At 32.1% G+C, this 25,190-nt stretch overlaps 1 protein-coding gene across 1 annotated transcript; it reads left to right on the forward strand.

Annotated features, from left to right (window-relative positions):
• Positions 1-321: 321 nt before the first annotated feature.
• On the forward strand, positions 322-738 carry LOC115874214. The gene has a single exon (XM_030889307.1). The coding sequence runs from the start codon at positions 322-324 to the stop codon at positions 736-738; it is 417 nt and encodes a 138-aa protein (XP_030745167.1).
• Positions 739-25,190: the final 24,452 nt, after the last annotated feature.

The following is a 25,190-nucleotide window of genomic DNA, read 5'->3' on the forward strand; positions in this document are numbered from 1 at the left end:
GGCGAAGGACGGCCAAACATATAAAATGAGTTGCGGGGTTCCCCAGGGATCAGTACTTGGCCCGACACTGTGGAACGTCTTCTATGACCAGGTGGATTGAGGTTGGACATAGGAACTGGGTGCGAGATTCTTACTTACGCAGATGATCTGGCACTCCTGATCACAGCCTCAACGCCCAATATGTTGAAAATAAGAATAGAGACTGCGGCGCTGATAATCGACAACAGGCTGGATAGCATGGGTATCAGCTTAGCAAAACAGAAGACGGAGTTGCTTGCTTTGGTGGGACAGCGGAAATTAGAAGGCTGGAGAGCTTAGATCATGGGAGTGACTATTATGCCCTGCAAAGCTGTAAAGTACATGGGAGTGTGGTTGAACAGTAGTCTGCGTATGACCACCCACGTCCGCAGAATAGTGGAAAAGACCACACGTGCAACCAACACCCTGTCGCGGCTTATGCCCAATGTTGGCGGATCTAGGACTATGAAGAGGAGGACGATGGCACCGGCCGTGACTTCCATGATATTGTATGCCGCTCCAATTTGGAGAAGAGCTATACAATATCAACACTATCAAAATATGCTGCAATCTATGATTAGGAGATTGGCCTTACGTATTACGAGCACCTACCGCACTGCGCCGACAACGGCAGTACTGGCATTGGCTGGTGTCATGCCTATTGTACACCAGGTACTTTGCCTTGAAGTAATGCCCGGGCGGTTCCGAGACGGAGATTGATGTTTGACAAAGATGGGTTTTTAGTGGGTAGGCCCTCTGGGTAGAGTAGAGAGGGAGATCCCCACACTCCGGCCCTAAAGGCGTTTCCCATCTAAAAAAGACTACCACGAAAAAATAAACTACTACCACCTTAATTTTGCTACTACAACCCAAAAATAGACTACCACTTTAATTTTGCTACTATCACCCAAAAATAAACTACTACCACCTTAATTTTGCTACTCCCACACAAAAATAAACTACTACTACCACCTTAATTTTGCTACTAACACCCAAAAATAAACTACTACCACTTTAATTTTGCTACTATCACCCAAAAATAAACTACTACCACCTTAACTTTGCTATTGCCACCCAAAAATAAACTACTACCACCTTAATTTTGCTACTACCACCCAAAAATAGACTACTATCACTTTAATTTTGCTACTATCACCCAAACTTTGCTACTTTTTTTGCTACTACCACCTTAACTTTGCTACTACCACCCAAAAATAAGCTACTACCACCTTAATTTTGCTACTACCACCCAAAAATAAACTACCACCACTTTAATTTTGCTACTATCACCCAAAAATAAACTACTACCACCTTAACTTTGCTATTACCATCCAAAAATAAACTACTACCACCTTAATTTTGCTACTACCACCCAAAAATAGACTACTATCACTTTAATTTTGCTACTATCACCTAAACTTTGCTACTTTTTTTGCTACTACCACCTTAACTTTGCTACTACCACCCAAAAATAAGCTACTACCACCTTAATTTTGCTACTACCACCCAAAAATAAACTACCACCACTTTAATTTTGCTACTACCACCCAAAAATAGACTACTAACACATTAATTTTGCTATTACTACCCATAAATAAACTACAACAACTATAGTTTTGCTACTACCACTACCACTACCATAAGCAACATAAAAATAAAATGCAAAAATATCAGGAGTAAGAAAACAAACAAGATTAAATAAATTAAACACTGCGATTCTAAAAATGCTTTTATGGTTTGCATTGCAAATCTCGGATTAAATTTTAAGTACTCCGTAGAGATTTTTCAAAAATTAAAATATTTATTAACTATTTCATAACTCTACCTTCTACTAGCTTAGACCCCATTGACTTATTGTTCAACTTGCAAACCTTTTTATTAAGTTCAATTTTGAAAGTATTTTTTCCTTTTGAGCTGGCGATGTAAAGGGAGTACGAGAAACAAGTACGGTGGTAGACAAACAATTAAGGTGGTGGTAGTCTATTTTGGAGTAATGCTAAGAAATAGGCGATAGTTTACGTGCCAGATATTAACGCGTATAAGCTGGTCAGTAAATTACGCTGGTTAGTAAAATAGATTTTCCCGTCCAAAATATCAAAGTAATTTTACTATAAAAATTGAAAAAAAATTGCAGACGTTTGAAAATCACTGGATTTTTATAAATATGTTACCATATGCATCAATCGTATGTTGTTGTTTATCTCAAAGTTAAAACTTTTTCCAAAAATGTTTAAGAAATACAAAAATTAAAAAAAAAATGCGAAAAAAAGATCATAAATAAACTTGTTTCTACATTCAAAATAATTCAAATATATTTGACTATTTAACACTCACCCTCTATAACAGAACAATCGATGACAATTACATGATATTTGATATACCGATTTTTATATTCATATGATTGTTAAGATAAAAATAAATACATATCATAAAAAGTATTTTATTTCTTGTATTTATATCTTATACTTATACTTTTAGTAACTGTCATTTAGATGTACCCTTGACACCGTCAACAGCGGAGGGATAGAACATCTCTTCTGATAGCGAATGTCAGAAATCGTGTTCAGTTCAGGGTATATAATATATGTTTACTTTACCATTAGTATATCGAATCAATGAAATTTGTAGATGTTACATTTATCCTCAGTAGTTTGGAATAAGATTTTTATTGTGTTATGTTCAGTTTTATTTGGATATTGAAATAAATTTTAGAAAATAACTTAGAATTATGCACTAATAACATAATGTATAATGATTAAATATAAAGTGATTATGCAGAGATATTTCAATAATCACCCAACAATCTAAGATGAACTAAACAAGTTATCATTTATTATAGTTTAATTTAATCATCATCATTTTACTTGTACGAGATCTGAGCAGTTACGCCTTTTGATTTATCATTCTCTCTAACTTTCTATATTCTTCGTTGAAATCCTACTGGTAAGTAATGAGAGTTTGTTCAAACAAATGTTGTGAAAGAAATTATGACATACAAAATGTATCGCATAGTGATTTGATACATAACGGGCTTAGTACCGAGGATGTGGTCGATGTCCTCTTAGGTTATCCCATTGGCACCCCAAACAATAACGCCGACAGTATAATGGACATGATTGTCTCTATGAAATTGTGGATTGCGACTTTTACCACGTCGTCTTCTCACCTATACCTGGTCACGAGTCACGAAAGACCACATGATTCCATTTCTGATCTCATTGAATTCTCTTCCAACACAACGCCAGACGCAGACGGTTAGGCCGATGTTCGTCAGTTTACGCCCCACAACACCGTAGTATGGCGCTTAGAGATTTGTTGGCTCTTCTGGAAATTTCTCGTTCCAACAATGCTTCGTGCAATCCAAAAATTCGACCCTTTCAAGGTCACTAAGCTGTGATCCGAGTATGTATAGTTTATCTAAAGTCAGTTGGAATAGATTGGGATTCCAATTTCGGCACTGTCTTTATCGGCGCCTTTGCCGGCATCCTCGGATCAAAAGAATTAAGTATCTGAGTACTTTCAATTGACTTTGGATATACTATAATAATATTCATATATCACGAGACCTATAAATTTAACCGATTAAACTATTCAAATATATTTCGCTTGGAAAATAGTTGAATGCACAATAATTTAATAAAAACCCGAGACCGCAAAGCAGTCGTGAGTTTTTATTCTAAAATTATTGTGCATGAAATTATTTTCTAAAAATCAAAATCATGCAAAAAATTATTTGGGTAGTTTAATCAATTAAATTTATAGGTTGAGTGATGTACGGCTAGATTATTTCCTGAATGACTTAGAATGAAGCCAATGACTTAGGATGAAGCAAATAACTATAAGAATTTTATTAACTATAAAATTTAATGTTTTTAAATGAACTGTTGCCAAAATCTCTCAGAATTAGTGATAAACGACAAAAAGAAAACCCAAAAGGATGCCGAAAAAATAATCGCGGTTAAACTGGTCTTGGGATTTAATCACTTATCTGAACAAAGTTTATTCGAAAAATTAGATTAGCTGATTCGTCCATTTCACGATGAAGGAAATAATCTCCCAAAAATTAACGCACCAACGTGAAATTCTAAGATAATTTGATGTTATTTTAAATCAGACCCGGTATATTTTTTTCCCAGAGGGGAATTCCTACCTTCAGTTTATATTTTGTATAGTTTTTGCCCGATATGTGCCAATTTTTTCTTAAACTTTTTTACAAGAATTCACAAACAAGTAGTAAGGTATCAGAATTGAATTAGTTCTCAGTATTTCTAAAGTACCTCCTGCGTTTACTTTGTATTTCTTCTCCAAATCTTCACTAATTTTAATTATTATGGAACCTCCCAGTCGAAATTTAACTAGCGAAGAATGCGCTGAAGCTGTAGTGTTGTGGAAAGAGGGAACCTTCCGAAGATTTGGTAGTCGATTTGATGTTAATCATACAGCCATTTCACGGGTAGTACTAGTACACAAATTCCTAGAAAAAGGAAATCATTCTCGTAGGTCAGGACTAGGTCAAAATAGCATTACAACACCAAATCAAGATAGATTTTTAAGAATTCTGCCTACAGATATGCCTACATAGCCTACAGATTCAACTGCGTGAGGTTCGTGGTCTGGAAATTAGTCATGAAATAGTTCATTTACGATTAAGAGAATCTGATTTAAGATCAAGAATTGCTGCTCGAGGTCTTTCTTTAATCATAGATCACCGACGAGAAAGACTACGTTTTGCCAGAGAACACGTAAATTGGTTTAGAGGCTGATTGGGAACGTGTGCTATTTACAGATGAGTCCCGATTCTGCCTGTACAATAATGATAAACGTGTCCGTGTTTTTCGACGACCCAATGAACGTTATGCCCAATGCAATTTCTCACAAACTACATTATTTGGAGGAGGGTCAATTATGGTTTGGGGAGGGATTTCTTTGACGGCGCGTACCTTTCGCACCATATATCGGTGATAATTTCTTGTTCTCGTTGCTTCAACGCCAGACCGACCGTTGCACGAGTTGTCAGAAATTATCTAGACGAGGTCCAAATTAACACCCCGGCATAGCCGGCTCGTAGTCCAGACCTAAATCCTATTGAAAACCTGTGGGATATCTTAAATGGGCGGTTAAGATCAGAACCATCGAACCAAACAATCTGGAAACGTTGGGTGAGAGGCTAATCCATATCTAGGAAAATTTGGATCAAGATGCAATAACGCAGCTTATTTTAAGTATAAATCAATGATGCCAAGATGTTATTCGTGCCAGAGGTGGAAACACTCGCTTCTAAAAATGTTTTTGTCAATTTTGTTTTTATACCGCTAATTTCAGAATTTTCACTTTTTTAGAAATTTCAGGATTATTGTAAAGATTAAACAGATTAAGAAGTAGTTTAACTATAATTAACTTTACTATGATTTATTTAATATCAATAAACTTGATTTAATATTGTGGTGCGTTAATTTATTGAAAAAGTGTATTTTTTTAATTCTTGAATGAACTACAATTGAATCGCTACAATGTGTATAATAAGAATATAAAACTAATATTGTTACTCAAACTATGTTTTTTATAGCTACTTTAAGAACTATGTGAAGATTTATTATGTTTTCGGGAAGTTAATATTTATCAAAAAATATATAATCATCGTATTATTCAGAGGCTGTAATATTAATTTGATGCTTATTTTGCTATTATTCTCGTAAGTAAAATTATTACATTCAATAGGTTCATTTTTTAGGAAAATTTGAGGTTTAAAACTTAATAATAACTTTATATTTGCATTGACTAATCGATAAATTTGACTATAATGAATAAAAATATAAATAAAAAAGATCTATACTATCATAATATGTATTTATAAAAAATATAGAAAATATATTCATGGTACTAATTAACAAATATCTAGAAACATACACATGTATTATTCAGGCTACAATAACCGCTTTTTTCTTAAAAGGTAACATTTAAGCCCACAAAGTCCTTCGCTGAGTTTAAATCCTTTTATTTCCCAGTCAGGAAGATTACATGCCGATCTTTTCGCTCGATGTAAACCTAAAATATACAGTTAAATAAAACAAATGTATACAATGCAAGTATTTCAACTGGTAGTATATTTCGGCCTTATCAAACACGCCTATGGTTTTTTTTTGCGTAAAATATAATTTTCAAAGTAAAATAACTCGGTTTTTGGACTTACTTGAAAAGCAGTATAGAGAAAAAACGTTTCTTTTGACCAGATATACCACCCCTTAAAATACTTGCACTTATTTCTGGGACACTTTGTATAGTGACAGTATTTTTGTTATAAGAAGACGTAATTAACTAATTTATAATTTGTAAATATTTTACAATTTAATTATTAAGCACACACTCGCCGAGGTAACCCGAGGCGCGACAAAATTGCGATATGCATGCGGCTATCGATTAGAACCATAGACAAACTAACAAAAGCAAGACTTTTCAAAGGAATTGAGGAAGTCGAATTATTGTTTTTGCGCTGGCCAGTTGAGTCAGAAATCATCGCGCAGTCGCACTCGTCAAACCTAACCTAAATAAAAACGAAAAACGTTTTTGCCTGAACCATCCTTGAACGAACTATTGAATTCCTGATTTTGCGTTTTGTTTGGTTATTACTATTATTTTATTAGCGTACAAAACGAAAACAAATAATTTAATACATTTTACATTTATGAAGAACATAATAATTACTGTGATTATACATATTATTGTGGTTACATCGCTAACGTAGACAAAACGAAGGTCCTACAAATTGACTGTAAGTTATAAGAATCTTTATCTTTTTAATCTTTTTATGATTTGAATTTTTGTGCTTTATATTTTATAATAGACTCGAAATGTTAATATTTTTGAAAATTCTTGTGAAAATGTGAAGTTTATGTTTTATATTTGAAAAAGTTGTATATTTTTAAGATGTTTCTTGTTGTTCCTATTATTAATATTATAATATACATAATAATTTTTTTGTACCTTTTGAAGAATAATGCTTTTATTTCGTTTACCATAACTGTTGTTTTTTTATCATCTTTTTTGTTATTTTAATAAGAGGAATACGTTTTCGTTTATTAAACTTTTGTTTTTATATCTGTTATGTCCAGAAATTATTGTTTATTTTACCGATAAATTTATTTGATTTTAATAAACGCTTTTTAATTAAACATCCTTGTCTAAAAGGCTACTACAAAATACACAATCCATAAGTAAACCGTCCTCGTCTAAAAGGCCAGTTGACGCAAGCGCAGTCAATAAACTCTTATCAAACTTGTTACCGTTTTTGCAGTACAGCGTTGACGCGTCTTTGCTTTGTTAGTTTGTCTATGATTAGAACCGTCCATTTTTATCGCGCCTCCGGGTCCCCTCGGCAGTATGTACTCCTGGCATTTTTAAATTGTTTATGGAGGAGATTTCCTATATTTATTATATTTTTTTCCAAATCATTTATCAACGGTTTTACCATAACTGTTTTTTTATCATCTTTTGTTATTTTAATAAGAGGAATACGTTTTCGTTTATTTAACTTTTGTTTTTATATCTGTTATGTCCAGAAATTATTGTTTATTTTACTGATGGAAATAAATTTATTTGATTTTAATAAACGCTTTTTAATTAAACATCCTTGTCTAAAAGGCTACTACAAAATACACAATCCATAAGTAAACCGTCCTCGTCTAAAGGCCAGTTGGACGCGCGCAGTAATAAACTCTTATCAAACTTGTTACCGTTTTGCAGTACAGCGTTGACGCGTCTTGCTTTGTTAGTCATATTCATGATTAGAACCGTCCATTTATCGCCTCGGGTCCCCTCGGCGAGTATGTACTTACCAGCATTTTAGAATTGTTTATGGAGGAGATTTCCTATATTTATTATGGAGTTTTTTCCCAAATCATTTATCAACGGTTTTTGATAAACGTTAAAAAAACTAAAGTGTTCTTGAAGAGTTTTAGATATTTTAAATAGTTTTCTTTCTTTGTGTTTTTTGGCTTCCGACGACGGAAAAGATATATTTCCCGAAAAATTAAGATTTTTTCTCTTTAGGAAAATTTGTTTTTTTTTAGTAAAATACCACTGACAAGTTGATCAACACAAGTTGGATTAACGCAGCGGTGTTTACAAAAAAAAAAATAACTATTTTATTTTGTTGATTTTCTTACGTAGATTTTTTTTTCAGAAAGAATCAGGAAATTTCAGATGAATCTGCCACAGATGTATAGATATTCTTTACAAATCATTTTATAAATAATGCAACTCAATTATTTATGCCTGATCATTATTGCTAATATAATATAATATACTGATATTTATGTTTAAAATATTTATTTTAACTTATTTTGTTAAAATTACTAATTAGATAGTGGTCGAAGGTTAATTATTAATTAAAAATAGTAAATTGTATTTAAATTGTTATAGGTAGAGATTAATTTTTTGAAGCTAAGTAAGAACAAGATGACAACATTATTTATCAAAATGGCATCATAAAGTGTTAATTCCAAATTCATTATTGCGAAATGTTGTAACTACTCAATCTAATCAATTCAAAATTGAAACAATCTACTGAAATTTAAATAAAAGAGGTTTTTATTCGAATTGCCAAAATAAATTTATAATAAATTTCACAATTAATATTTATTCAAAATATATGCAATAAGAATCTGTTCTTCGAAAAAACTAGATATTAATAATATTGTATATGTTACGGCTAAAATTGACACTTGGCTAGTTTAAAAACTAGCCAGCTCTTGTGCAAACGAACAGCACAACCAACACCACAAAGAGACACCTAACCAACAAAATAACGGCGCTTTTTGCAAAATAGCTAGCTAGTTTGACAACTAGCCGTAACTTATATCATATCTGTAAAAATAATTACCAAGTTATTCCCATATCAGCTAATAAAATATACAGGGTCCGGCAATAGTGCGTCGGGCATCTGTAGCTCCTAGAATAAAAAAAACTTGGGAATTTTGTTTAAGTGTAAACCTACAGTATATACAAGGATGTATTTCAGGAAAATATTTTAACTTCTATAGGTGGCTCAAAAAGTGTGAGTGGATTGGGATGATTTTTTTTTGAAACGGAACACCCTGTATATTATTGCATTTTTGGCTTCCTTTTAGATCACTTTCCATAATCCTAAGATATGAATAAATATATTTCGATAGTTTCAGAGTTATTAATAAATAAATAAAAAATATATTTTTTTCATTCTTCATTAAAAAAAATATTACAAAATAAGAACTGTACTGAAACTAAAAAACTATATTAGGTATTTAATTTAGATGGTCTATACTTTGTTATAAATATCGTAATCTTAAATCATACAGGATGTTCAAAATTCTACGCCAAACTTTCTAAAATATAAAATAATTTTTCTTTGTTTTTTAAATGCAACACTCTGTATATTATTTTTGTATTAGTTGGAGTATTAAAAATTTACATTTTTGTATTTAAAGTTTTTAAAATTTTTAATGGTTTTGCAGATACACACCCAGTATTTCATACGGCTCTCTCAACAGCAAAATACGAGAGAAGAATTATTGGGTGGCTTTGTAGTGGCTTAGTGTGGCTTGCCATATGAAATATAAAATCTCGAATATCTGCGAAACAGTTAAAAATCTTAAAATGCTATAAATACAAAGAATGTTCAATTTTTAATTATCCACCTATTGAAAAATTAATATATAGGGTGTTCCATTTAAAAACGAACAAAAAATTTTCTTATATTAGAAAAATTTGGCGTCAAATTTGAACATCCTGTCTGATTTACGATTACCATATAGCAAAGTAAGTACAGACCATCTAAAGTAAATACTTGATATATTTTGATTTCAGGACAGTTCTTGTATTTTTAATATTTTTTTAAGAAAGGCTGAAAAATGTATATTTTTTTTATTTATTAATATCTCTCTCAACCTATCGAAAAATATATACTCATATCTTAGGATTATATAAAGTGATCTGAAAAAAGCCAAAAATTCAATAATATACAGAATTTTCCATTTAAAAAAATCATCCGGATACACTAACAATTTTTTGAGCCACCCTATAGAAGTTAAAATATTTTCCTGAAATGCATCCTAGAAACTTTAGATTTGCACTTACACAAAATTTCCAAATTTTTTTATTCTAGGAGCTACAGATGCCCAACGCACTATTGCCGGAATCTGTAGAAGTAGAAAAAACTGCAGTTGCTACAACATATTTTTAAAGAAGTAATTAGACACAGATTAGTAGTAGAGCGTTTAATGGAACTATGCAAGTGCACTATGTAGAAATTCTTAGTATTGTCACAGGTATTGTTTTTGATATTTTTAAGAAAAACAAAAGAAAGCTTTTCTTTGAAAAAAGAAGTTTAAAAAATTTAATCCACAAGAAGCAATTAAATGACATCTTGGGCAAATATTTTCTTGTCATCTATATAGTCCACGATGTTCTCTTATAATTTAAAATTACGATATTTCTTTAAAGGTTTTCGCATTCTTTCAAAGTAGGTAAATTAAAAAATAATAACTTTTATGAAAAAGTTGAATATAAATAGCAATATGAGATAATTTTATAGTATTTTCTAATGAATTTTACATATTTCGGAGACCATAATAAAGTTTTTAATTTTCTCATATAATCTAAAATATTTCATAAAAAATTGTTAAATGCTATAATAAGTTTTGCTTTACATTATCTTACCACAAAGAATAATTGGTTCAAGGTATACTATATTGTAGCCGTAATACCGTATGATCGAAAAAAACGGCGTCCAGATAGCTTGGAAATGAACATCGATGACATTCCCTATATCATATAAAATGACAGCGATCTTCATTACATAGCTATCACTCACGCCGTTTTTTTTCTCGATCATACGGTATAAATATCAGTGGTTTATAATATTACAAAATTTACTTAATTTTGCTATTATAAAAATTTCACTTACCATAAGCCTCCCCATCTAAATTTTCACTAACAGCTGCAGTATGTATGCTGGACACTAACATCACAGCTAAGATAAATGCCAAAACTATAAATTTACACATTATATCTAGATCTATTTGGTCAGCAAAACAATCAAAATGTATTTGAGGTAAATCTCCTTTGAGCGATTTTATATGATCATCAGGGGAGTATTTAGCCTTCAAGCAGGAGATAATTTTTAATCTTTATATATAAAAATTCCCATAAATTTTATCTTGAAGGATCCTCATGGTTTAGTTAAATGTATCATATCTATTAAAAAAATAGATTATTCTCTATCATTTGTTAATTGCCTAATATATTATGACAGGGTCCAGGCTTTTCAGATGTCATCACCAGTATAGGCATGATAGTCAGTTGCTACTTGTCGTATAATGCCGATATGGAGAGCTTAGAAACATCTTTAAGGGCGATGGAAGAACTGATTCGAGGATTTCATAAACCTGTTATCATAGGAGGAGATATTAATGCTAAATGGCCACAATGGGGTATGTTATTTACAGATAAAAGGAGACAAGTTGTGACTGAGTGGATTGCATCCAATAACCTAATAATTGCCAATAGAGACAATAAACCTACTTTTCCAAGACAAAACTATACGTCCATGCCTGATTTAAGAGTTATATAATATATATAAACTGGCATTAAAGACTGGAACGTAAGCAACAAAGGGACGCTTAGTGACCACAATTATATAGTCTTCGAAGGTGTTGAAAAATTAAACCCTTCTCCCATCTTAAATGAACAGAGTGGATGCCGTAGATGAGCGGAAGAAAAACTTCAGGAAGCTTAAAATGAGATTGATCTTGATGGAGACGACGCCACTACTGTATACCAAAGTATAGTCGTAGGCGTATTTCTGCATATTGGTGGAATGAATAAATTGCGTCATTACGAACGCTATACATAAAGAAGAGGCGGATCTATAGAGGCAAGCTAACGATAATCGAATTGAAAGTGAAAGACTGTGGGAATATAGACATAACAAAAATAATAATATACGGTTGAGGGCTTATGTCATGACAGACGAGGATCGTCATAGAAGCGAGTCTGGGAAATCCCATACCTCAACTGTTGGGCAAAATGCCGTGACAAAATGTTACCAAAGGAAAAACCTATGAAAAATATCAAATTTAATAATGATTTTATAGAAGGTATTAAAGTGATTGATACAGTTCGAAAAAAATATGGTTTAACGTTCCAATTTCTCTACAATCGTAAAAGGGATATACATTTACATCTATACGATGTAAATAGGACGGAATTAGACAATGTCTTCTTCTTAACCAGAAGAAGAGTGTTAATATTTTTTTGGCAAAATGTTTTAATGATCTAATCCATTAAGTAACAAGTTCTACATAATGTTCGCCTTTTGTATGAGATAACTGCTTCCATCTGCCTTTCCATAGTGACCAAAACCAGACCAAAACTTTTTTTATATGGAATAAAATCATTACATCAAAGCAAAACCTTTGAAGGCGGGTAAAAGGACAATAACTCACAATCTTTAAGTTTAATTTAAATTTTAATGATTAAAAAAGCAAGGGGGGCGACATGTTTCTGGAATTTAAACTATTCCCATCATCAGACCCAAAGACAAAAGTCACCTAGGAAGTACAACCACTCGGAAGAAATAAAATTAGTTAGAGTTGTTAACATTTACACAACTCATGCATTGTAATTATAAATTGTATAACTCTTCAAGAAGGAAGCCTTTCGTTGTAATACCAAATAAATGTCTTAAAAATCATTACAGTTGGGGGTTTAATATCTTTGGTGTTACACAGCAAAATAAAACACTTTTACACTGGACGCGCGTTTCGCTAACCATGTTAGCATCATCAGCAGATAATTATAAACTAAAATACAATCTACAAGTTGAGCGTTTATATACTCACTCAGTGGGCACCGGGAGGAAGGGGGTGGCAAAATCTAGCCAACCGAGTCAGAGCCAACCAAGCGTAACAGTTAAATTTACGCCACTAGAGTAGTAGTAAGTAAATTTTGAACATGGTCGAGATATTTGTATGTTAAATGTGGTCGAGATATAGAATATAAATCTTGGTTTATTGATTTTATTCCAGCAAAATAAAACAGTAAATCACCACAATACACCAAAATACTTTTACTTTTACACTGGACGCTCGTTTCGCTAACTTTTTCGCTAATCATGTTAGCATCATCAGCAGATGATTAAACTAAATTACAGTCTACAATTTGAGCGTTTATATACTCGCTCAGTGGGCACCGAGTGGGCGGGGCAAGATCTAGCCAACCGAGCGTAACAGTCAGATTTCCGCTACTAGAGTAGTAGGAACAAAGAACTTGAAGGAATTGGACCGTTGTCTCTGTTCATACTATCTTTACATTTATTAATTCTGATTCTCTCATATGCATCTAATTGTCTGTAATTTGAGACTTTTTAATTAATTTTAAATTATTAAGATCTATACAATGTTCTTTATCAACAATATGTTCAGCAACGCAAGATTTATCCGGTCTACCATATCTTTTCTGAGCAATGTTCTTTAATATAGTTAAAATTGATCTTCTAGTTTGCCCAACATATTTATGATTATAATCTTTACAAGAAATTTCATGTATACCCGACCTTTCCAGTGGAGGTGTTTTATCCTTTGGAATATCTAATAATTGTTATAATTTATTATTAGCCATATACACGTGTGCTCCAATGTTGTGGTCCCATGTGTGTTCCAGTGACAAGGTTTCCTGTGGACCATCAGTGCATCGGATTAGTTTTTCTTATGTTGCTTAGACTATAGATGGTCGTCAATGGCAGACTTCATTGTTTTACATCTTTGCGTGTGTTTTTTGTGCTCGATATGTTGTAAAAAGAAAAACAGGTTGGCGAACTGAAATGGAGTCTCACAATTTGATATAATATTGTCGAGGGTCTTTCTCAGAGTATTCATTCTGAAGGAAATCCATTTTTATATTGTTTAGGTCATACAAATTGGAGATGCTATCCAAGCTCATGGTTCTCATGTAATAATAAATTACAACAATTATTAGGTAATCCAAAGAATAAAACACCTCCACTGGAAAGGTCGGGTATTTATAAAATTTCTTATAAAGATTGTAACCAGAAATATGTTGGGCAAACTAGAAGATCAATTTTAACTAGATTTAAAGAACATGTAGCTCAGATAAGATATGGTAGACCAGATAAATCTTGCGTTGCTGAACATGTTGTTGATAAAGAATATTGTATAGATCTTAACAACTTAAAATTAATTAAACAAGTCTCAAATTACAGAAATTAGAAGGATATGAAAGCATCAGAATTAATAAATGTAAAGATAGTATGAACAGAGACAACGGTCCAATTCCTTCAAGTTCTTTGCTCCTACTACTTTACTAGCGGAAATCTGACTGTTACGCTCGGTGGGCCCTGACTCGATTGGCTAGATCTTGCCACGCCTACTCGGTGCCCACTGAGCGAGTATATAAACGTTCAAATTGTAGATTGCAGTTTAGTTTAATCATCTGCTGATGATGCTAACATGGTTAGCGAAAGGCGCGTCCAGTGTAAAAGTAAAAGTGTTTTGGTGTATTGTGGTGATTTAGTGTTTTATTTTGCTGGAATAAAATCAATAAACCAATATTTATATTCTATATCTCGACCACATTTAACATACAAAAAATATCTCGACCATGTTTAAAATTTCTTCTCTTAAATAGACATTATTAGGTATTTGCATAAAAGTGTGTATTTTTGGTGGTATTCCGCTAGATATAAAAATTAGATAAAAACAAAAAAAAATATTTTAGGTTTTTCCCGCGACTACGTTCGCGTTACACCTCGTATCATTCATGCATTTATTTAAATGATTATTTAACTATTTATATATAGAGCTAGTGAGTCTTACAAATGCACTATTTAAACTACGTTTTTAAGAGAGTTTTAGAGCTACTCGTATTTCATATGAAAGTTAACAATTTCGATCGATTTTCTGGGCATTATACAGGGCGAGTCTTGAATAAGTAAAAATATTTTCAGGGCTGGTAAGTATAAAAAATTAATTAACAATTAAATTACCAGCTTTTTGTTTTTTAACAACAACGGTTCAGTTCCTTCAAGTTCTTTGTTTCTACTACTCTAGTAGCGGTAAATATAATAAAATTAATAATTGCTAATAAAAATATATTTTTTTTAACTACAATCTACAATTTGAACGTTTATATACTCGCTCAGTGGGCACCGAGTGGGCGTGGCAAGATCTAGCCAATCGAGTCAGGGCCCACCGAGCGTAACAGTCAGATTTCCGCTACTAGAGTAGTAGAAACAAAGAACTTGAAGGAATTGAACCGTTGTTGTTAAAAAAGAAAAAGCTAGTTTATAAAAAGCATTCATAAAAAATATATATCATTCAATTTAATAGCTGATAGTAAGAAGTTTTACTTCAAATATGCTCACATAATGCACACAGTGTTTTTCTTACATTTATTAATTATTCTGTAGGTATATTTCAATCTCAAATAGTATATCACTTTAATTTCCGTTGCATTAACTTATCTATTAGTTAGAGTCTATATTTTCATATTAATGATGTGTTATGTCTGCCTGTCAATTTTTAAATTAAAAGATATATGGGAACATTAAAAACATTTTAAGGCTGTATATTTTGAGTCATTTTTAATATTTTTTCATTTTAAAATATATTTTTTTCTAGTAAACAGTATTTCTCTCTGAAATTACTATTTTTAAACTTTTATCTGATCTCGAATATAACTAAATAAGGAGATTTGGTATTGAGGGAAGAAAGTGTGATTTGAATAAAAGTCAGAATAGAATGCTGGATTTTTAAAATTATTGACAATTTTACTTTATTATAGTGGGATTAACCAGGATGGGAATTTTGTAGAGCTGTGTTTTGTAGCCATCACAAAAAATATATTATTCATTATTATTATATAAATATGTTTTATATATTTATTATTTTTATTAATAACTTTGTGCTTGTTATAATTTTAGGAAAGCTTTAAATATGTAGAAAATTTTGTATAAAACAGTCAAACTTCATATATTTTCATGTTTTTCTAATTTTCTCTAAAACGGTATGGAAATTTCTAAAATTACAAACGGGAATAACCATTTTAGAATAAGCAATATTTTTTTATAAAGAATGCATTTTTCTTAAAATGTTAATACTAAAAAAGTTTTTCCACCTGTAAAGTCAATCCGGGGACATAGTGTAAATAATACATATAATGTATTACATTATATACAAAATAAAAACCAGATCAGTCAGATTTTTTCTTTATTTTAGGGATATTCCTGAAGATGTTCTAAATACATTTTGTTGGATTCATTCAACGTTCACCGTGGTTGATGCCCACAACAAGTTAATCACAGATACGGAGCATTATCCTGGGATCCTATTTACTGGCAATAAACCAATAAAGCAACTTAGGTATTACCAGTGGATTGCGTTTGTCTTATTTTTTCAGGTAAGTAGAAAGATTATTTTATATTCATTCATATTTTAATTACTAGAAAGTTTACTTCCAAGTTTAGATGATATTAAAAATATACTCGTAGTCTCTCCAACAGCAAAAAATTTACAATGATAGATGTGTCTGCTATTTTAATTTCAAAGTAGTTTATTTTATTTTACAAAGAAATAAGTCGGTACAATTGGAATGTAAAGCGGGAAAATAATATCTTTAAAATTTTATTGACAAACGAATAATTCAAAATATTATGATAAAAACTGTACGGAAAATATCTAATCGAGTTATTTTATTTAAAGAAAACTAGGGTGTGTGTTAAGCAAAACACCACATAAAAAAATATAATAATAATAATAGCTCCCGTATATAGCGTTTAACGCCTTGGGAGTAGCAAGGTACAGCTTGCTATACTAGAGCCGTTCGGTATACAAGGAAGGTAATGTGGCTAGCACTACGCTTCAACCGCCTACTATTACCTCAGGATTGTGAATCCCAAGTACTCATTTAAGGCTGAGTCGACCTAGGTACCCAAACTATTTTTATTTTAATAAAAATAGTCGGCTGATGAAATGCCGGGTGTGGGAATCGAACTCACACCTTCAGATTGGTAGACGAGAGCCTGTACCTCTACGCCACCGGGCACCTTATAAAAAAATATACCGGGTGCTAAACATTCAGGGTACGAGCATTAGTATCTCAGTAACCGTAATAGATACGAACATGGTTAAATTGGAGCATAGTTGCGGTTTTGGGATTTTCACCAAGATGCCCGCAAAAAATTTGATGGCAGTTTTTAAAATTTCAGGGATTGCTAAGTTTTTTGAAAAAAAAACGGATTTTTTTGAAAATCAATTTTACTTTTTCCTGTCGTTACTTTTTAGAAAATCAAAAAACGAATTGCACATTCTCATAGCCCCGTTATTAGAAATATCTGATAGTATTTTAGATTTTCATATTAGTTAGCTGATAATTTGTGAGATACAGAGGCCAACTTAATTTTTTAAATACAGTCTTGCATTTTTTATTTCAGGTTTTGAAAGAACTCCGTCTCCTGAATACAATGATATGCCATACTTATTTTTTTTTGTTTGGACAAAATCTGAAATAAAAAATGCAGGTCCGTATTTAAAAAAATTAAGTCGGCCTCTGTATCTCACAAATTATCAGCTTATTTGAAAATCTAAAATTACCATCAGATAGCATGCGAATATGTAATTAGTATTTTGATTTTTTCAAAAATTACGACAGAAAAATTACGACGTTAAATTAGATGATGACCTCAAAACAGAAAAAAAATACTACTTCGCAAGGGCGTGAGACATCTTCGTGAAAAATGTCTTCAAGAAATTAGAATGGGAAAATAGAGGTGTACCCCATCGATGGGGTACACTTTAGCCATCTGAGGTTCGCAGACGATATTGTCTTGCTGAGCACCAACAATCAAGAACTAAACACCATGCTAAATGAGCTAAATGACCAATCCCAGAAAATTGGCCTTAAAATGAACTTCAAGAAGACCAAGATAATGAGCAACAATATCCATAACAGCATTACCGTTGACAACGTTATTATTGAAAACGTAGACCATTATATATATTTAGGTCATAAAATCAAGCTGGGCAAGGAAAACCAAAATACGGAGATCAAACGCAGGATCCATTTGGCATGGGTAGCATTTGGAAATATGAGCGATATTTTCAACGATAAAAGGTGCCCAAGAACCTAAAGAAAAGGCTTACGACAGCTGCATTCTACCTGTGCTTACGTATGGCTTAGAGACTATGGCAATTACTCGAGAAACAGAAGAACAACTACGAGTAGCACAAAGAGCCATGGAGAGAATGGAAAAATACGGAATACCCACATACGTCAAAAAACAAAAATTAATAGATGTCGTTAAAAGAGTGGCAAGTCTGAAGTGGCAATGGATAGGACATGTGGCAAGACAGGATCCAGACCGATGGCCCCAAAAGTAATATGTAAATCCTATGGAGACTTAAAGGAACAACAAGAAGTGGGCCGACCAAAAAGAGATGGGTCGATAACGTCAGGGCAGTGGCGAGAAGACAATGGATAAGATTGGCTAGAGATCGCGAAGCATGGAAAAACCTAGAAGAGGCCTATATCCAACACTGGATGGAACCAGGCTGAGAAAGAAGAAGAAGAAGAACGACAGAAAAAATAAAATGTATTTTCAAAAAAAACCGTTTTTCCAAAAAACTCAGCAATCCTTAAAATATTTAAAAATTTTTGATGGCATCTTGGTGAACAGCCCAAAGCACCAATTTAATCATATTCGTATCTAATACGGTAGCCGAGACACCAATGCTCGTATATCAAATTTGTAGCACCCTGTATAAAAAAGAATTCCTTACTTTTACATGTAAAGAGACTTTTACATTTAAAGAAACTTCCTGCATTACATTATGATATACTTCAATATATGTGCTAATATAACTCTTATGTGCAAATAACAAAGCTTTATTATTGCACAGGAATAAATCAAACGCAACGGAAGTAAAACAATGTATTTTATTAATTGACATAATTTGACACAAGTTCTTTCAAAAATATTAAGTCGAGTTCATATGCATCTGTTCACCTTAAAGGTACGGAAAGATTATGTAAGTCCACTTTTGCCGGTTTGTAGCATTCTTTTACAGTAGATTTTATTTCTTCTTCTTCGGGTTCTATCTCCTTATGGAGGTTGGAAATCATCATGGTAATTCTAACTTTGTTAACGGCTGCTCTGAATAGCTGGTTTGAAGTCATTCCAAACCATTCTCTCAAATTCTTGAGCCATGATGTCCTTCTTCTTCCTTGGCTCCTTCTGCCCTTTATCTTTCCTTCTATTATGTTCTGCAGCAGGGCATATTTAGGTCCTCTCATTATGTGTCAAAGTACTCAAGTTTTCTCTTTTTAAGGGTGTTAATCACCTCTTCGTCCTTCTGAATTCTGCGTCGCAGTTCTACATTTGTAACCTTGTCAGTCCATGCAATCACGATAACACCATCTTTCGAATGCCTCAAGCTTCTCCATTTCGGCCTTTTTAAGTGTCCAAGCCTCTGAATCATAGAGTAGAGTTGCAAATATGTAACCCCTTAGCATTCTTAATCTAAGCTTTAAGTTGATGTCTCCACTGCTGAGACATTTTTTGAGTTTTACAAAGGCTGCTCTGGCTATTTCTATTCGAACTTTTATTTCTGCTGATTGATCCAAGTTTTCGGTCAACCAACTGCCTAGATATTTATATTTTTGTACTCTCTCCATAGGTGTATCATCTATTAGAACATTGGCTTGGACATCTTCTCTCTTAGTAATGATCATAAATTTAGTTTTCTTAGGGTTCATTTTCAGGCCATAGGCTCTACACGTGTTGTTTAGTCTTTGTAGAAGTGTTTGCAGACCCTCCACCTTGTCTGCTATAAGGACGGTATCGTCCGCGAACCGAAGATTTTATTTACTGTTTAAAATTGATCATATTGGTAATTTTCATGTACAGCTGACGAAATTGAATTATTGTTGATTCAATTGTATACTGCAAAGGCTTTCTCCAACCCCAAATATCTTTAAAAGCTCAAAATAATAACAATAATTGTTGATATAACTTCCTTGTTGAACACAGTTCCAGTTATGGTATTAAATGCTAATAGATATTGGCACTGATTTACAAAATATCAAATAAATAATTGTACATATAATTTTACTTACAATTTGTTTGCTAAAAATTATGAACAAGCTAAAGCAAATTGTCATATTTAAAGCCCGTCCACATTTACCAGTTAAGCCAATTGTATTTTAAAGATGCTTAGTTTTAAAAATGTAGTTTTAAAATTAAATATGTTTAAACTTAACTCTGGCGCAAATGGGCATCACTGACTCACCAACTATTTCCTAAAAAAAATATAAACAAAATATAATCTACGTTACAAAAAAATTTAGTACCCATGCATATAATAGCCCTATGTGTTTGTGATATGGAGACCTGACCAAGCATAAAAAATTTAATCGAGTGTAGTTCAGGACACGCACTGTGGTATAATTGGGGAATTTTAACATGGGTAGGGTCATGGCAGTAATATTCTTATCGAAACTCGGCTGTAAAAAATAATGTCAATTCTACAAATAGCTATACAATTGCTACAAATAGATTCATGATGTGTTCGAAATTAGAAAATACCATGAATTGTATTAAACTAAAGCGCGTAAATTTTAAGATAAATTGTTCCTGCAAAAATCGTTTTTTCCCGAAAATTGTTTTTAATGTGCCATTTTACCATAAAATATTACTAACATCGCCCATATATTTCGAATAATTAAACGTAATCTATTTAAACTGTACAAGCTTAACGACTTGCACTTTGAGAGAAATAGGTTAAATATAGAATCTTTCGAAAGAGAACGGATGTTTCCAAAACAAAACTGTAAACATATAATATTAAATTGCTTTTTTATCTCACAAGGTTTATTTAACAAACAGTAATACGTTAAATTTTACCCTGGCTGTTTTATTAATGGTTTTTAATATAATACAAGAGAAATAGTTCTATTTCTTGCACTTCTGACTAATAGAGTACACTCAAGACTTGTTTTAAGAAGAATTTGATTATATTATTTATTAATTTTGTTTATTTATCCACAGGGTGGCTCGAATTGGATTCAGGAAACCTCGGCAGTATATTCTACAGATAAATATACGTAACAACGCCACCTACATGATCTTTGACTGATATTCATTTTTTACGTAAAAAAAGGTCTCTTAAAGGTAAAAATCGCTACAATGATTCTCAAGATATTTGGAATCGAATCCATGACATTATTGAGAAACAGAAATTATACATGTTGACTGGATAGTTATTAGTCTGAAATAAATAAATTTTAAATGTGGTTTTGTGAAGATACAACAGAAACTGTGTTACCATATTTTTGCAGAAAAAAATATGATTTGCTTAAAAAAATAAAAAGGTCCCAAATTTATCATTTCATTCAAATAACTATCTAGTCAACATGTTAATTTTTTGTCAATAATGGCATGTATTATATTTCCATTTCTGAACTATGCTAGATATTTTACAATATAGTAGATGTATAATTTGTACCAGGATGTTCTTTAACATGAGAATTTCTATTTCGATGTCACTATGATTCCTACTTGTAGGGGCGCCACCTACATATCTTTAACTGTTTTAAGGGTAATAAATATTCGTGAGCACCTATACTACATTATCAAGGGAAAAAAGTACATTTCTCTCATTTTCCACGAAAAAAAAAGGTCTCTCGAAAAATCGAAATAGTCGGTACATCAAAATAAAACACTAAATCACCACAATACACCAAAACACTTTTAAGTAGTCAAATACAGGTTTGAGCCGTGGTGAACCGCTTTAAAACAGAAATAAACAGGTTTGAACAAAAAATTAACAGGTCTGTTGTTTTAAACTAAAAGCTGTTCAAATCGATGACGCTAACATGGTTAGCGAAACGCGCGTCCAGTGTAAAAGTAAAAGTGTTTTGGTGTATTGTGGAGATTTAGTGTTTTATTTTGATGTATTGACTATTTCGATTCCAAATATATCGGGAACCATCATTCGTAGCGATTTTTTCCAAGAGACCTTTTTCAGCAGATGATTATAAACTGATGAGTTTATAATCATCTGCTAATGATGCTAACATAGTTAGCGAAACGCACGTCCAGTGTAATAGTAAAAGTGTTTTGGTGTATTGTGATGATTTAGTGTTTTGGTTTGGTTGTGTATTTTGCTGTGTAACACCAAAGGTTCCAATCCTCAACTGTAATAGTCAATATATGTCATTGACAAAAATTATATATGCTTACTGGATAGTTGACTGAAATAATAAATTTTAAATGTTTTTGTGTCGAAGATTCAACAGAAACTGTTTTATCGTATTTCTTTCTAGAGAAAATCATGATTAACTTAAAAAAAAAGTTTCCAAATGTATCATGTCAGACAAATAACTATCTAGTCAACATGTTTATTTTTGGTCAGTAATGGCATATATTGCCTATTTCCATCCTAAATATCTTAAAAATGGTTGCTCGTGGCGATTTTTACCAAGTGACATTTTTTATGTAAAATATCAGAGAAATGTATATTTTTTCACTCAGTGGTTTTATACAGGAACGGACGAATAAAGTTTTTACTCTTCAAATCAGTTAAAAATATGTAGGTGGTGCTTCCTGCAAGTCGGAGCCATATTGACCATCGAAATCAAATGTATCATGTCAGAAAACACACCGATACCAATTTTCATCCAAATATTGATAGTAGTTCAGAAAAAAAAATCTGAAACAAAATAAAATTTCTACCCCCGGGATCTCCGAAACGAAGCATTTCAGTACATACATTTATACGAACTTTTTTACTTATTTTATCTGCAGAATATGCTTCTGAAATTTTCCGAATATAATGCGGACCACCCTGTATAGCTAAATAGGGTTGCCAACTTTCAAAATTAAAAATAGAAGACGCGAGTGTTAAAATAAACGGGACAGGTGAAAACATTTTTAAACCTCGCTCAAATGTCAAGAATTTACTCAAAAGTTATGTAAAAGTTATACGGGTAATGGTCTTTTTTACTTTCTTAACGCATCCACACCAATACTTCTTGTACGTAAGTAAATATGTAGCTTTTCTGTATGAAGGAGTGGAGCTAGCAAAAGACATGCTGTTGCCAGATTAACAATTGTATTAAGCCTTGTTGCGATAGAGGATCATTTTTTAGTTAAAGAAATTTTTACAGCACTAGATTTTTTCAAATGCTCCAGATATCTTGTATAAGTTATATCAAAAATTTCCGGTTTCATACACGTAGGATTTAAATAATTATTTAAACTATGAAATTCTCCAAATTTACTCCAAATAGTGTTGATGAGATTTGTATAGAATATACTTTTTTTACGGATGATGTTTTAATACACCATATTGCAGGATTTGAAAATATTTTTTTCCTCCGGAACCACTCACACTTAGGTTAACTTATTTTAATTGACTAGTAAGGAGCTATGATACTAGCTACGTAAAACCAGCTAACCGAAGTGTTACGTTTATAAAATGAGTGATTCTGGAGATGAATTTTTATCTTCAAATTCATCAAATTCTGCAATTTTCCTGGCTGATCTAATCACTGCTCACAAAAAGGAGTCGATCTACGCAACACTTCAAACATCTGCATATTATTTACCTAGATTCGATAACTTTTTCTGTTATATCCGTCATCACTTATATGAATAGCCGGTTATCAAACCAAAGGTAGAATGAGGGTAGAAAATAAGACCAAATAAGTACAACAAATTAATCAGGAAGTAAAGTACTGGACCTTAAAATTTTTGTTAGGTACGAATTAATATTGCAGGTAGAAATTCATATGCAAGACTAGTATTAAATTTCAAATATAAACTGAAAATTTAGTTTTGGCAAGCTCTAAGACAGGAAGAATATTAAGAAGAAATATTGTTACAAGCAAGTGGCCAAATTTAAATGGAACTATTAGGGAAACTGGCAATTTATTTAAGCAGCAACGCTTTCTATTACGAGTATTGCTGATCTTATATTTTATATTAATTTAATATTATAAATAATTTTTCTAGTTATTTTTTTAAAATTGAGAGAGAGAGAGGGACCTAATTTAGTATACGACTTTTCATATTGATGATATGACATTAATTTTAAGGAGCTACTTTTGCTAACTGATATGAGTTTTTATCGTTCTATATCGAACGTTCGAATCGAACGTTCTATATTTTTATATTTTTAATAAAAGTAACAGAAACGTAAATTAAAAAACTCGATGTCAAAAATGTATAGTTTTTTTATATTTTTGAAATACTGTAAACAAATTTTAAATTTGAATACCTAAATTAAGCTACCTAAATTAATTTTTTTAGTTTAGTTTGGTTTGGTTTGGTTCAGTAATATAAATTCAAATTCAATTACATTGACAGCTTAATATCGGAAAGGGTCAATATCGACTCTGAAATTCAGCACAGGATTAGCAGCGTCTCAAGTGTATTCTGAAAATTAAAAGACAAGGTTTTCTACAATCATGACTTCTTCAAAAAATCTTGAGCATCATGAGCACCAAAACGAAACTTGCGGTGTAACGAACAATAATAATCTCCACCATATTATATGGAAGCAAAACCTGGGTGCCGAACCACCGACACATGAAGGCCTTAAACAAGTTTCAACTGAGACACCTTAGACAACTCTCATGAATCAATTGGTTCCACCCCAAGTAGCATCTATCTGACTTCGAACTAAATCTGACCTGAAGCGACGTCAGACTTTGTGAAAACTTAGGTCGGGTGCTGGTGATACGACCGGTGACGTAGCTTTCCTATTAAAAGCGACGTCGTAAGTCGGTAAATCCAACGATCTGTCGACGTACAAAATAACAACGTACCGTTTTTATTAATTTTCCAACGTCGTTCCCACGTTGGCTTGCACGACGTACATATACTTGAACTAGCCCGACGTCTACCCGTTGTCCGAATAGGATACGTCTCACTGATAATCTCTAAAGTAACGTCCAATTATATTTTGTTGTATTTACGTATCTCTATTTACGTCCGTACATACAACCAATTAAGTAGCATTTGCGGCCTCATAAACATCATGAACATAACCTAATAAAAAGTTTTTGTAAATAAACTTATTTTTTTTTTTATTATGCCTAATAAAACACTAAAAAGGCATTCA

This window comes from Sitophilus oryzae, unplaced genomic scaffold, assembly GCF_002938485.1.
Source record: "Sitophilus oryzae breed Bouriz unplaced genomic scaffold, Soryzae_2.0 scaffold_1244_pilon_pilon, whole genome shotgun sequence".
Lineage (NCBI taxonomy): Eukaryota > Metazoa > Arthropoda > Insecta > Coleoptera > Curculionidae > Sitophilus > Sitophilus oryzae.

What these genes read in the sequence shown, in the direction of transcription:
- LOC115874214 (XM_030889307.1), top strand. Translation starts at nt 322, where the DNA reads ATGGGAGTGACTATTATGCCCTGCAAAGCTGTAAAGTACATGGGAGTG.